The 12,618-nt window shown below is 34.1% G+C and overlaps 1 protein-coding gene and 1 long non-coding RNA gene across 2 annotated transcripts; one reads left to right on the forward strand and one right to left on the reverse strand.

Annotated features, from left to right (window-relative positions):
- Window positions 1-1,286: 1,286 nt before the first annotated feature.
- On the forward strand, window positions 1,287-11,717 carry LOC117123848 (mitochondrial enolase superfamily member 1-like). Its single transcript, XM_033269879.1, has 14 exons — window positions 1,287-1,699; window positions 2,598-2,706; window positions 3,041-3,156; window positions 3,712-3,798; window positions 3,903-3,929; window positions 4,752-4,792; window positions 5,024-5,094; window positions 5,516-5,598; window positions 5,769-5,891; window positions 7,817-7,951; window positions 8,482-8,653; window positions 8,927-9,026; window positions 9,951-10,032; window positions 10,748-11,717. The coding sequence occupies exons 1-14, from the start codon at window positions 1,619-1,621 to the stop codon at window positions 10,853-10,855; spliced, it is 1,335 nt and encodes a 444-aa protein (XP_033125770.1). The 5' UTR covers window positions 1,287-1,618; the 3' UTR covers window positions 10,856-11,717.
- LOC117123850 lies at window positions 2,114-12,245 on the reverse strand. Its single transcript, XR_004447898.1, has 2 exons — window positions 11,931-12,245; window positions 2,114-3,774 (listed from the first exon to the last, which is right to left on the reverse strand). It is a non-coding gene; the product is annotated as an uncharacterized LOC117123850 (long non-coding RNA).
- Between the last annotated feature and the right edge of the window lie 373 nt (window positions 12,246-12,618).

Here is a 12,618-nt window from a genome sequence, read left to right on the forward strand (position 1 = left end):
TAATATTAGGCCTATTTATGATGCGTCTATTATAAATTTCACTTTATCCTCTCAAAACAGTCCTTAAACGTTCAGAATGCGCAACCTCCCGCCCCCGGGGCTCTTCCCGCCCCCAGCCGTAGGATCTGTGTCCGAAGGTCTTAGTGTTGGTGCGAGGGACAGAAATTAAATTGAGATCAGATGAACGTAGGGAACGGCCAGGCACATATTTGGGAAGAAGTTGATTAATGTATGCGGGTTGATTGAGAGTCAGTGACTTATAAGTCAGTAAAAGGATTTTATATTGAATTATATTTTACGGCCTGACTCGATATTTTTTATACCTAAGCATTATTGCAGTACATAATTAATATGATTAATTGTATTTACGTGACGTAAGCAACTTGCGAAACATGGAGAAACAGGTACTGATTTTCGGTGGTTTTTTGGCTGGCTGTTTTTTTTTCGTTGTTATCCAATATCCAGCCAATTATGGTCGTGACATATGCCCCAGTGTATGAGATATGAGCACATTCCTGCCAGCGGTTTCAGAGGAGATAGAGGAAGTTACGCGGTGGTGATTAGCAGAATTAATATATAGATAATTGCACAACTTCTTAGCATGCAAATTGAAACATTGAATTTTTCTTTTCCCTTATAGTATATATACAAATTATTGCCTGTGTGCAATACGATAACTGATGATGGTGGTAGTACAACCGAAACATGTCTTGTTGGGGCCGTTAAGGCCAACACTATACGTAATTAAATATAGGCTTTTGCTATGATGATGATACGAAATGATGTTTTTGAAAATTTAGCTGTTAAATCGTTCCTTCTTTGGCAATAATAATAAATAATAATAATAATAATAATAATAATAATAATAATTAGGCCTATTATTATTATTATTATTATTATCAATTATATATATATATAGGCCTAGGCCTATATATATTAATTATATCACGATTGTTATTATTTAAATACTATTAATCTTATAATAATAATAATAATAATAATAATAATAATAATAATAATAATAATAATAATAGTGTAGTTTTATATAGCGCACATATCCATCTAATGTAAGATACGCAGGGCGCTTGATATGTGGACTAGGAACTCGATCAATGACTTTCTTCACCCCAGGGTCCCTTCGTGTCTGTGCACTGCTACCCGGTAACCCAGTAGGCCTACCAGCAACTCTTGTCGTTATGGGCTGTCTGTTCCAGCACCGGGGTATCCCCCTATGATCGTCTCGAAGGATGTAAATGTACTGGGTTCTTTATTTATATAGTGCACACGAGCCATTGTAATCATACACTGGGCCTAGGTTATAGTCCTTATCCGAGAAGACTTGTTCTACCACCAGAACGACTTAGGCTTAAAAGTAGCCTATTGTAATCAATAAACTACTGTGGTATAATTTCTCAGCCGATGTAACTGCAACATGGATAATCTCCATGGTTACAAAGTTATCCAATCACCTGGGAACGAAACCGCGATGATATAAATCCAGGTACCTCTCTGCAGTCACGTGCTACTTTTTATCTGCCTGCAAAGAGAAAGATCTCGAAGAAGAGGGCTAGGCTTTTGTTACACAGAGCGCTATTTATTTTATTTGTAAATTTACATAATGTCTGTTCTTATATCATCATTAGAAGTGAAAGATATTCGCTTCCCAACATCTCTCGAAGGACATGGCTCCGACGCAATGGTGAGTAGTGCGGCTAGGCTAGGCCGTACTTTATGATGTGAATCAGATCACATCGATCGACCGATTTTGTCCGTGTGGATGACTGCACAGAAGGAGCTAAGCCTATCGGCTAGACAATCTTGATTGGGTAACATAGCATAGAGATAGTAGGCTGTATTAAATACAATGAGATGCTGATTACGGCATTCTGTATTCTATTCTGTATGTAATTTTGCAATAAAACCTCAAATATTAAAAAATAATTATTTCTGGTCTAGGCCCTGGCCTAGGCCTAGGCCTATGTATGTTTACGTTTTGTTTGCAAACGTATGCGATAACGTTTATCGATGTAGAGGGGGCGCTCTAGTTTCACATAGGCCCTACTGTGGTAGTAGAACCTCCTTTCTTTTAGTTTTAATGATTTTTAATTTATGCTTTTTTTGGTTTTTTTTTTTTTCAAAAAAGTATGAAAAAAAAATTAAAATCTTTTCTATTAATAGTAATGTCAAATTTTCTCAATTTGTTCTCGCCCTGTGTGCATGAACCAACCATCCAAGCATTGGCATTATCTAGGCCCAGGGGATGCGCTGAAATGAAAGGGGCACATCCCCAAAAACAGCATCCCTTCTCCAGTCAGCCACCTTTTCACGCTGAACATTTTTTTAAGAAAAAAAATGTTTGAGTAGTTAAAAATCACCTAAACTTGATTGAGCCCGGTCACCTTTATGCTGCCCCCATTTGCCCTCTCCAACTCTATTTCAAGACTCTTTTCTACTGGAACTGAGAACAGTAGATGGATACAGCTCAGAGCCCTGCACTTCCACACCTAAGATCCTCATCATGACATTACACTTTCAGACTATGTATTTCTTTCAGATCTCTTTTATTTGATACTATTTTTTCAAAATTTTCTCCCAAGCACACAGACCCGGACTATTCTTGTGCGTATGTGATTATTGGTACAAATGTGAATGATGGCTTATTTGGACATGGCCCAACATTTACCTGTGGAAGAGGCACTGAAGTTAGTGAGTACAGATATAAAAAAAATCATACAAATTTCTAATATTTTGAATTTCTTCAAAGTGGTTTTCTGATTTCTGATTTCTTTGAGAGTAAATGAGTTATTTTATCCTGATGAATAATAAATTTCATATATTAGAGTTTTTTTTAACCAGCTGGTATTTTTTATGGAGATAATTATTGTTAATACTGTTCATATGAACTTAATAACCTCTAGAGCAAATACAATTAACGACTTAACCATAATGAAAAATATACATAACGTAAAAACAATTTTGTTTTATCAGGGTTTAAATAGAACATGTGGCCACAACATTCTATTTCTTCTATATTTTGCAGTATGTCAAACTGTTAAGGCATTGTCACCATTTGTTCTTGGACAAGATTTTGCTAAAATTGTGTCTGACTTTGGAGGATTTTGGAGAACAATTACCAGCGAATCCCAATTAAGATGGGTTGAGTAGATTCTTTATCACTGCAGTTATTATTATATATATATATATATGGGTATAACATCTGCAATCTGAATGGTTGACTCCTCTTCACATCACCATCCACTTACAGAACTACTATTATTAATGTGATTGTTTTCTATGCTGCTGCTTGTCACCACCTCTTCAGCACCCGGTCAATTACCACTACAAACGTGTTCACCATCATCATTATCATATTTTTCATTATAGTTTCTGTTTGCACTTTCTGTATTTTTGGAAAATAATTATTTAATTGTTTCATCATACAGAAAGGAGAATTGTTTATACATGTAGTGATTTAGATCACTTCTGATAATAATTGACCATTTTGTCTAAATGTTTCCGTGATGATAATCGGTATTATACTGTTTGCTGTTAAGCCAGGCGTTCACTGCATCGTAGACGGCAAATCCAACCCCGCTCATTGTTGGCGGCGCCAGCAGGTGGCAGACTGAACGGAGTGTCATTAAAAACAATCATCTTGATCTTCATCGCTCTATATGAAGGTGGACTAACTTACAATGTGTTGTTACATAGATTGGTCCAGAAAAGGGAGTTATACACTTGGCCTGTGCTGCTATTCTCAATGCATTGTGGGATCTTTATGGTAAACGAGAACAAAAGGTAAAATTTAAAATAATTAACTTTACCTGAAAAGTGATGAAATTGTCATATACACATAGTACAGCACTGTACATTAAGAAGATCTATTTCTATTTTTTGTTTAGCCTGTGTGGAAACTTCTTACAGATATGGTAAGTACATGTGTTTTTTTATGAAGTGATGATTAATAATGTAATAAGGTGAAACAAGACATACCATACTACCGACTATTCTATCATGCTGTACTACCAAGTTTAATGATAGTTGACTCATAAAATATATATAAAACATCAAAGTTTTTTTACAATGACACTGTATGTTATACAGTAAAATGGCATGTTCACTGTGAACTATCTTATGCGCATTGCGCGTACTGCATAACGTCATGTTATGGGCAGAGTAAGCAGGCCTTAACCAGGGGGTTATCGATTCCCCCACAGAATAGGAAGTTCCGCTCTACTAAACCAGCACAAAACACAACTTAGTGCGATTTATGCACTTGTCAATATGTGCCCTTGCCTTATAAGCCTATGACATGCACTGTAGTTTTTATGTGCGACTATACTCAAAAGACGTTCTGCACAGTCAACGAAAATGATGATGATGATGAATATGATATGATTCTATCTGTAGACTTCCTAACGGTATTGCCTACTGCCGATATTTGCACATATCAAATTGATTCAGTTTTAATTCACGAAAATTGTATAAATTCATTTGAAAGCAGCTCAAAAACACCAGAAGAGAATTTGGAATGGTTTTTAACATTTTTCGAGAGAACCCCTGGACCCCGAAAGTTCCACTCAGATTGAAAAAGATCCCCCCCCCCACCATTACCAAAGCTGGTTACAGGCCTGGTAAGGGCAGCATAATGTTGTTTAATATATCACTACACAAGTACCTATGTCACAATACTATACCATTCCAATGCTAATACCATATATTACCCATTTATGATTTAATTTTATCGATAGACTCCAGAACAGCTTGTTTCTTGTATAGATTTTCGTTATATGTAAGTATGTATTTCCAGTTTGAACTTTTTATTATTTTCTTAAATTTTACATAATATAAATACTCTTTATGTTTTCATAATTTAATAACTCTCTATAATTAAGCCCTATTATTTCGATTTATGATGCACATTTTAGTCTCATTTTAAAAATAATTTGCCATTATGAATGAAGTTCTTTCTCTTGATTTCCTTGTAATGCATTATTAAACATCACTTTTCATTTTATATTAGAACTGATGTTGTAACAAAAGAAGAGGCAATAGAAATGCTTCAGAAACAGCAGTCAACCAAGAAGGATAGAGGTGATATGAAACATAATTTTAAATATGTTACGATAACAACAATAATAATATCATACAATAGTATAGAAAACATATATTATATACGAGCAAAATACTCTTACTATAAGTGTTGACAATAGTAAAAAAAATGGTAAATATGTATGTATGGAAGATGTTTAATATACAGGTATGCAATATTGTACAGGTGTTGCTAAATATAACTATACTAGTATGCTAGATGGTAATTATACAGGTGTACAAGATTCTAATTTCCAGACGCTCAAATGTTAACTATTAATGTGGAAGATCTGTTAATTATACTTTTATGAATTTGATTGTATCAATGATATAATTTAAAATATTTTTGTTCTTATTTGTATTTAAATACATTTCATTCAATCAATACATTCTTAATTAATGTTTTATCATGCATTTTGTGTAGAAAAGTTTCTTCAAGAAAATGGCTACCCAGCATACACAACTTCCACAGCTTGGCTTGGGTACTCGGATGACACTCTACGAGAGGTAAATTAGTTTCTGAAGACATCTTACACTTTCAAATACATCATGATGTATCCAATACCTTTCCTACATATCAATTTTGTTGCAATTGATATTTTTATTAATTATATACTTGTTACTATGGTAGAGACAATCCTAAAATATTCCTGACTTTGTTATATCTTGTACTACAGAAATGTAAAAAGGCTCTTTCTGAGGGTTGGACAAGATTCAAAATGAAAGTTGGAGCTAACATAGAAGATGACAAAAGAAGAGCAGCAATGATGCGTGAGGAAATTGGATGGCAGAATACACTGGTAAATTAAGCATTTCAATCATCAACTCTACGAAAACAAACTTCAGTAGAAATTGTTTGCACACCATAGCTTTTAATTTCATTCTTCTTTGTATCAAACAACAAAGCAGTCTCCATGCCACTGGTTCTTAATAGGCGGCCTGTGGGCCAAATTTGGCCCGCGAAGCAAATTATTCTTATTTTCAATAAAGTGAAGGCCAAATCACAGCACCTAGATCTAAAATTAAATCTGTTACCAACCAATCGAGAGATGCCAATGATTGGTAGTCTTAGTTCAGCTAGATATGACATAGATAAAAAAATCCTTTATAAGATCATAGACTTGTTTTTATTATGAGTAGACCCAAGATTATACTGGCAAAGAGTTTTTAGGCTTTGAATCCCTGGCATTTGGTGGATATAGGATGGGTGAAATTACACAGAAAATACCTATTGTGTGCCAAACTATTAAGTTCAACAAACTTTGTATGATTGATTAAAAAAAAAAAATTACTGTGTTTTTGTTATGATTATGCCTGTAACATGTTTGGTTTAAAAATACTCGGGAATACAGGATTAGTCCTACCAGTGAGTTGTATTGACACCTGAGCGGATAACAATATTTGGTTAGGCGTAAACGATGAGAAGCAAACATAAGAATCAAGGTCAATATGATAGAAAAAAAAAATATCTAGTTTTACTTTGTGGAAAAATGCTCAATTCAGGAAACGCTATTTTGCACACAGTTACACTTGCACAAAGAAAGGAAGACATGACAAGTTCTATTACCAGTCTCCGACAACATTAAACATCCACCCTCCCTGCAAAATATTTTGGCAACTCTAACTTGAATTGCAAATGATAGTTTGAAACCAGGGCCTACCAACACCAAAACAAGTAAAAATTTAAATAGAATATTCATGAATTATGTGTTTCAGAAGTCCATTAAATACTGTCTCAAAATTCTACTTTGTCGGAGCTCCTCGGCCTCTTTATTAAATTGAATTGAATGCTACTTAAAACTGTCAGTTCCCAACAAACTCTAATTTTGCGAGAATTGAAATTAAGTGGTGGTGCCAGTTGTGGAGGCAGATTTCCATCAGAGAGAACTCTCAAAGGAGAACTGAACACATTCCCTGAGGCTGTAAGATCAATTACAGGCCTTAAGCATTTAAAATCACTAAATTGTTAGAGCTTTTGGGGGCTTTGCCCCCTAGACCCCTTCAGAGGTTATGGGACATCACTCCTCCCCTGCTGTTGCCCAAATTTTTTTGTGATGGTTTTACACAAGAAAAAAAAAATGATCATCAATAAGCAAGAAATAGTGGAAAATTAAGTGTCTTAATTATTTTGGCAAAATATCATATCAATCTTATTGTGCAAAAATTGAAGTGAATTTAGTGTCCTTATATTGTGCTGTAGTACAATTAAATATAGAATATAATTTGAAATTGCAAAAAAATCTCAAAGGTCTGTGCAGCCAACAGGGGTCTGCGGCCACAGAATCTCAGAATTTTACCTTAGCTCCATAAAGTATATCAAGTTGCTTGGCCTGTGACGTCAAATCTAAAAAATAATTTGGCCTTCAATTCTAAATTATATAAATTTAGAGCATTTAACCATCCTATTACTACACTGTTTACATTCAACAATGATATTTTTTTTTTTTTCACTTTGGTTTGACCGTTGGCAAAACTATTTGCCAACTACGAACTTTAAAAAACAAGGTATCAAAAAATTATATATATATATATATATTTATATATCAATTGCTTGAGTGAAGTTTCAGATGGCATGATTTGTACACTTATTATATTATACATTATTGTTTTATGTTTTCTTAAATTTTTTATTTGTATTGTTAATAGCATGCTTCTACATTAGTTTATATATGTGTGAATGTTGTAATTACATAAACATTTTATCCAAAAGTCAATTTTCTTTCAGATGATGGATTGTAATCAGAGGTGGGATGTACCAGAAGCCATAACCTGGATGAAAGAGTTGGCGCAATTCAAGCCACTCTGGATCGAGGAGCCAACATCCCCAGATGACATCCTCGGACATGCCACCATTGCTAAGGTAGATGTTAGTTTTTGTCAGATTTGCAATGAAAATGCTAGTAAAGAACAGTTTTAAAGAAAACATGTTTTTTTAGCTGTTGTGTCAACTAGACTTGGTCATTAGATTGATATCGCACAACAAATTTACTACTGATTTTAAGGCAGGGGTAGGCATAAATATTGGTCGGGGGCCAAAGTGTATTTTTGATTTAACACAGATGATCGGTGTCGGACCGTAGAAAAACAGTCTTTTTCTAGTCAAAGATGGTTATCAAGCCACACACATTGGGTTTTTTAATTCAGTTTTGCAGACCATAAAAAAATCACTGTCTGGCCACCTGGTCGCACTTTACCCTCCTGTGTTTTAAGGGTATTTTTTCCACTTAGGGGTTAAGTGGCAAAAGTGCTATTCATTTCTGTTTCTTTCAACAAATGTACCAAGAAATGCATATTTGTTACTGATTTTGCATTAATTTAAAAGAAAAATAGCAAATGCTAACATTCCATGTGCTTGACGACAATTGTCTTGACCACTCTGTTTTTCTCTAGGCCCTGAACCCTCTGGGCATTGGTGTTGCCACTGGTGAGATGTGTCAGAACAGGGTGATTTTCAAGCAGATGCTTCAAGCAGGTTCTCTGCAATTTTTGCAGATTGACAGTTGTCGTGTTGGCAGTGTCAATGAACTCCTCGCCATTCTCTTGATGGCTAAGAAATTTGATGGTAAGAACTTATTTGAACTTTTAATAGTGGAAGAAAGCAGGGCATGTTCACTCTTCTTCCCCTTATTCTTACTGATATATTATGGTACTTACAGTATGGTCTACGTTGTAAGATTTCTTGTGGCAATTTATCAATTTTTGAGAATCTTCTACGTCATAATTTGTGGGTATAAGTCACATGGTGACATTTGACCCAGAATTGGCTCACCCAGCAAAATTATACAAACAAATATTTCAATAGTGATGAATAATATCATCCCTTGTCTTTCTTCAGTTCCTGTGTGTCCACATGCCGGTGGCGTTCTGCTGTGTGAGCTGGTCCATCATATAAGTATGTTTGATTTTTGCTGTGTGTCTGGAACAATGCAAAACAGGTATGAGATATAATAAATAAATGCGGTGTTTATCTATATTAAAAATTACAGTTTTTATAAGGAAATGTTTTATCATGTCTTTGTTTATAATTAGGCAATTATTTTAAATGTATTCTTACCTTGTATTGCTATTGGATAGGCATACTGTATTGCCCTTGCCTGCCACTGAAGTGTGAATAAACATTACACTATGTTATTAAGTATCTTAGCAAGGGCAGAGAGCTTCAGTAGCACTTTAACAATACTCATAATATTAAGGCACTTAAAAATAAATATGAATAAAAAATCAAAGCAAGAAAATATCCTGAAAACAAAATAATTATAAAGAACAAAAAATAACAGAACCTCGCACCGTTGTTTTACGCAATCCCGTCAATTCTAGCCAGCTACGTGTATGTGGGCATCAAAAGCCAGGGACTCGCTCTGCCTGACAGTCTTCGGCTGACGCGATTCTATGGAAATGCAACGTCACGACGGATGCACAATGGATCGTTTTTAATGATGATCGGTTCAGACTGTCACCGACAATCAGCAGACGACATCGTGTCTCGTGCTCACGGAGAGTGCACTTGGATTTGTACAACGCAGTCAGTGCCTGCTTTACATAAAGTCCTGTTTTCCACTCGCAAATTTATTTGCTTCATGCGCATTCACATTTCTATCAGAGTTTTTGCTTCAGTGAAATCGGTAGTTCAAGCTGTTTCTACTCTTTGCGAAGCGAAAAAAATGCGCAACCAATCGAAGCTCAGGAACCGAACCGACGCCTTTGATTCGCGCGAGTAAATTCGTCTCTAGTGGAAAACAGACCTAAGCAGTGTAGTTGACAAAAAATAATGTTTACTATTGTTTAATAATTTGGTATGATTGTACTTTAGTATACCAAATGAAACACAATTAATGGTTCTGCATTCTTTTTCTGTTCAGAGTGATAGAATTTGTGGAACATCTACGTGATAATTTTGTTTATCCAGTCAGAATGAAAGGCACAAACTACCTCCCACCACAGGTAAAATTGATTCCAACCAGGGAACAGTGAAATGTCACTGTTCCCTGATTCCAACTAAATGTTTTATTGGTTCATGATGTATCCTGGCCTTATAAATAATGTTTTAAAGGACTGTGGACCCCCCCCCCCCAACACCATGGTGGAAAATTAGTTCCAATAAATGAGTTAAAAATCATTGGAATGGGATTCAGTTCCGTATTCTTAATTTTCACTTTGAAACAAATTCATTTTTTGTCCAACACAATGATAATAGCAATTACTATTAATAATAAAATTAGGTTCATGATGCATCGTTGAATTATGAATAATTGTTTAAAGACTGTGGACCCCACCTCCCCACCATGGTGGCAAATTAGTTCCACTAAATGACTAAATGAGTTAAGAATCATTGGAATGGGATTCAGTTCCATATTCTTGATTTTCGACTTGATTGAAACAAATACATTTTTTTGTCCAACACAATGATTATAGCAATTAATAAAATTATTAATATTTTAATGATGTGCTGATCATAAAGAAGCTTAGTGAAGTTCTTAAAGCTTTACAGTTCTATTTTCTTATAACATATTCAATCACAGTTTTCTATTATTTGTTTACAGTCTCTTCAAATTAATTGTTACAATTTTCTTATACAAAAATTGTCTGTAGAATAAACATTGCATATAGTGTCCTCCTTAATTGCATTTAGATTCATTTTCATTTCACTTTTTTTTAGGAGGCTGGTTACTCTTCTGAGCTCACAGCTAAGTGCATAGAAGAATACGAGTATCCCAGTGGCAAAATTTGGACAGAGTTGATTCAATCTGGAAAATTTAATGTCTAATTCTGTTAACAGTCGTTAGTGTATGGAACCTATGAACTAGCCGCCCTCTAGAATACAGGAATTATTTTATACGGAGTGCTTAAGACTTAAGACATAGCTATATAATGCTATTTTACTTAAGTAGGTTACTCAAGATAATAACTTGTTCCTATAATTATTAATTCATATTTTTAACAATAGAAATATATTACAGTACAATTTTAATTGGTAAAATTAGGGGGGGGGGGGAATTCTAGAATCACATTGATCAAAACATTTAAATGTTAGCTTATTTGCAATTTTTGTTTTTACAGTACTTTGAAATTCATAAATGATTACAGACAATTTAAATGTGTACACAAATGATATAGAATTTGTTTATGTAAAGTGTCACGAAAAAAAAATATTTCCGTTCTATTTTTTTATGAGAGTTGATATATGCATTTTAAGATTGGCTTCAATATTTATAAATGAAAACAATTGAAGAAAGAATGAATTAAAAGAAAAAAATTAAAAATGTGTTCTTTTTTTGTTAAGAAATAATAATAGAACAACTAAAAGATATAATTTTATAAGTAAACCATATTGCATTTCGGGGTAAACAGCTAAAGGGAATATGACAGAAAGCGCCACCACTATTATTGTGAACAAAAATTTTTACTACCAGTTGTGTTTGAATGTCAAGAGAAAATGAGTAATGTTTTTGTTGATGATAACGACGATTCTGATGACGATGAAAACTTCAACGTATTTCAAAACAATATAAAAAGGACTACAAAGATCACAATTATACAACCTATGAACTGAAGGGCATTTATATAGCCCCCTCTAGAATAAAACAATTATTTTATAGCGAGTGCTTGACACTTAAATATAGAACATTGCATTGTACCTACATACTAACATAGGTTATACTATGAGAAATGATCTAATTTACTTAACTGAAGCAGAAAGTATAGTAGTAGAAATGGAAACTGATCACAAATATATTATTTGTGGTTTAATATACAGACCCCCTGAATCAAACATTCAGAATTTCAACGATGTATTCAGTGAAATTATTCAAATTATAAATAATGAGAAAAAGCAATCGTACCTGATGGGTGAATCTCAATCTGTGTAGCACCAATAACAAAATCATGTAGATACTGTGCAATCAAACTCATTCGTACAGCTGGTTAAGCCAACTCGAGTCACCACTAACACAGCCTCAGTCATTGACAACTTCTACACAAACTTTCACCAACCACAGTACATAAACACAGGAATTCTAATTTCTGATACATCCGATCACTTCCCCATATTTTGTATAACTAAGCTACAGCTAAATAAATAAATAATCCTTGTAAATATACTTTTAAACGGCACATTTCTGTCCAACAACAACAATTGTTCAGGGCCGAGCTTCAAAATCAACAATGGGAAAATTTGGTATGCTGCGATGACGCAAATGAAGCGTACCAACTACATTAACATCAATAGTCAACAGGTGCTTTCCTGTAAGTAAAGTTCGGACGGACTGAAAATCAATCCGCTCTAAAGAAAAGTTATTTAAAATTTTCAAAAAGAAACCCACAACAGAAAATAAATTAAAATATTTAATTTCTATATGTAACATGTTAACGACCATTAGAAATAGAAAGATAAGTTATTATAAAAATGAATTTGAGAAAAGCAACAATAACAATAGAGACGTGGAAAATTGTTAACAAAATGTTGGGAAGGAATCCTAAATCAAACCCTCCATCACAAATGAGACTATAGCTCAAACATTTAACTCCACT

The sequence above is a fragment of the Anneissia japonica genome, unplaced genomic scaffold, assembly GCF_011630105.1.
Source record: "Anneissia japonica isolate Jap-2015-1 unplaced genomic scaffold, ASM1163010v1 scaffold287706_len398110_cov188, whole genome shotgun sequence".
NCBI lineage: Eukaryota > Metazoa > Echinodermata > Crinoidea > Comatulida > Comatulidae > Anneissia > Anneissia japonica.

Bases quoted from the DNA above. Each gene is read 5' to 3' on its own strand.
- LOC117123848 (XM_033269879.1), top strand. From the start codon at position 1,619: ATGTCTGTTCTTATATCATCATTAGAAGTGAAAGATATTCGCTTCCCA. The intron at 1,700-2,597 runs GTGAGTAGTGCG...TTTTCTCCCAAG, and splicing joins GACATGGCTCCGACGCAATG to CACACAGACCCGGACTATTC. The intron at 10,033-10,747 runs GTAAAATTGATT...ACTTTTTTTTAG, and splicing joins CAAACTACCTCCCACCACAG to GAGGCTGGTTACTCTTCTGA.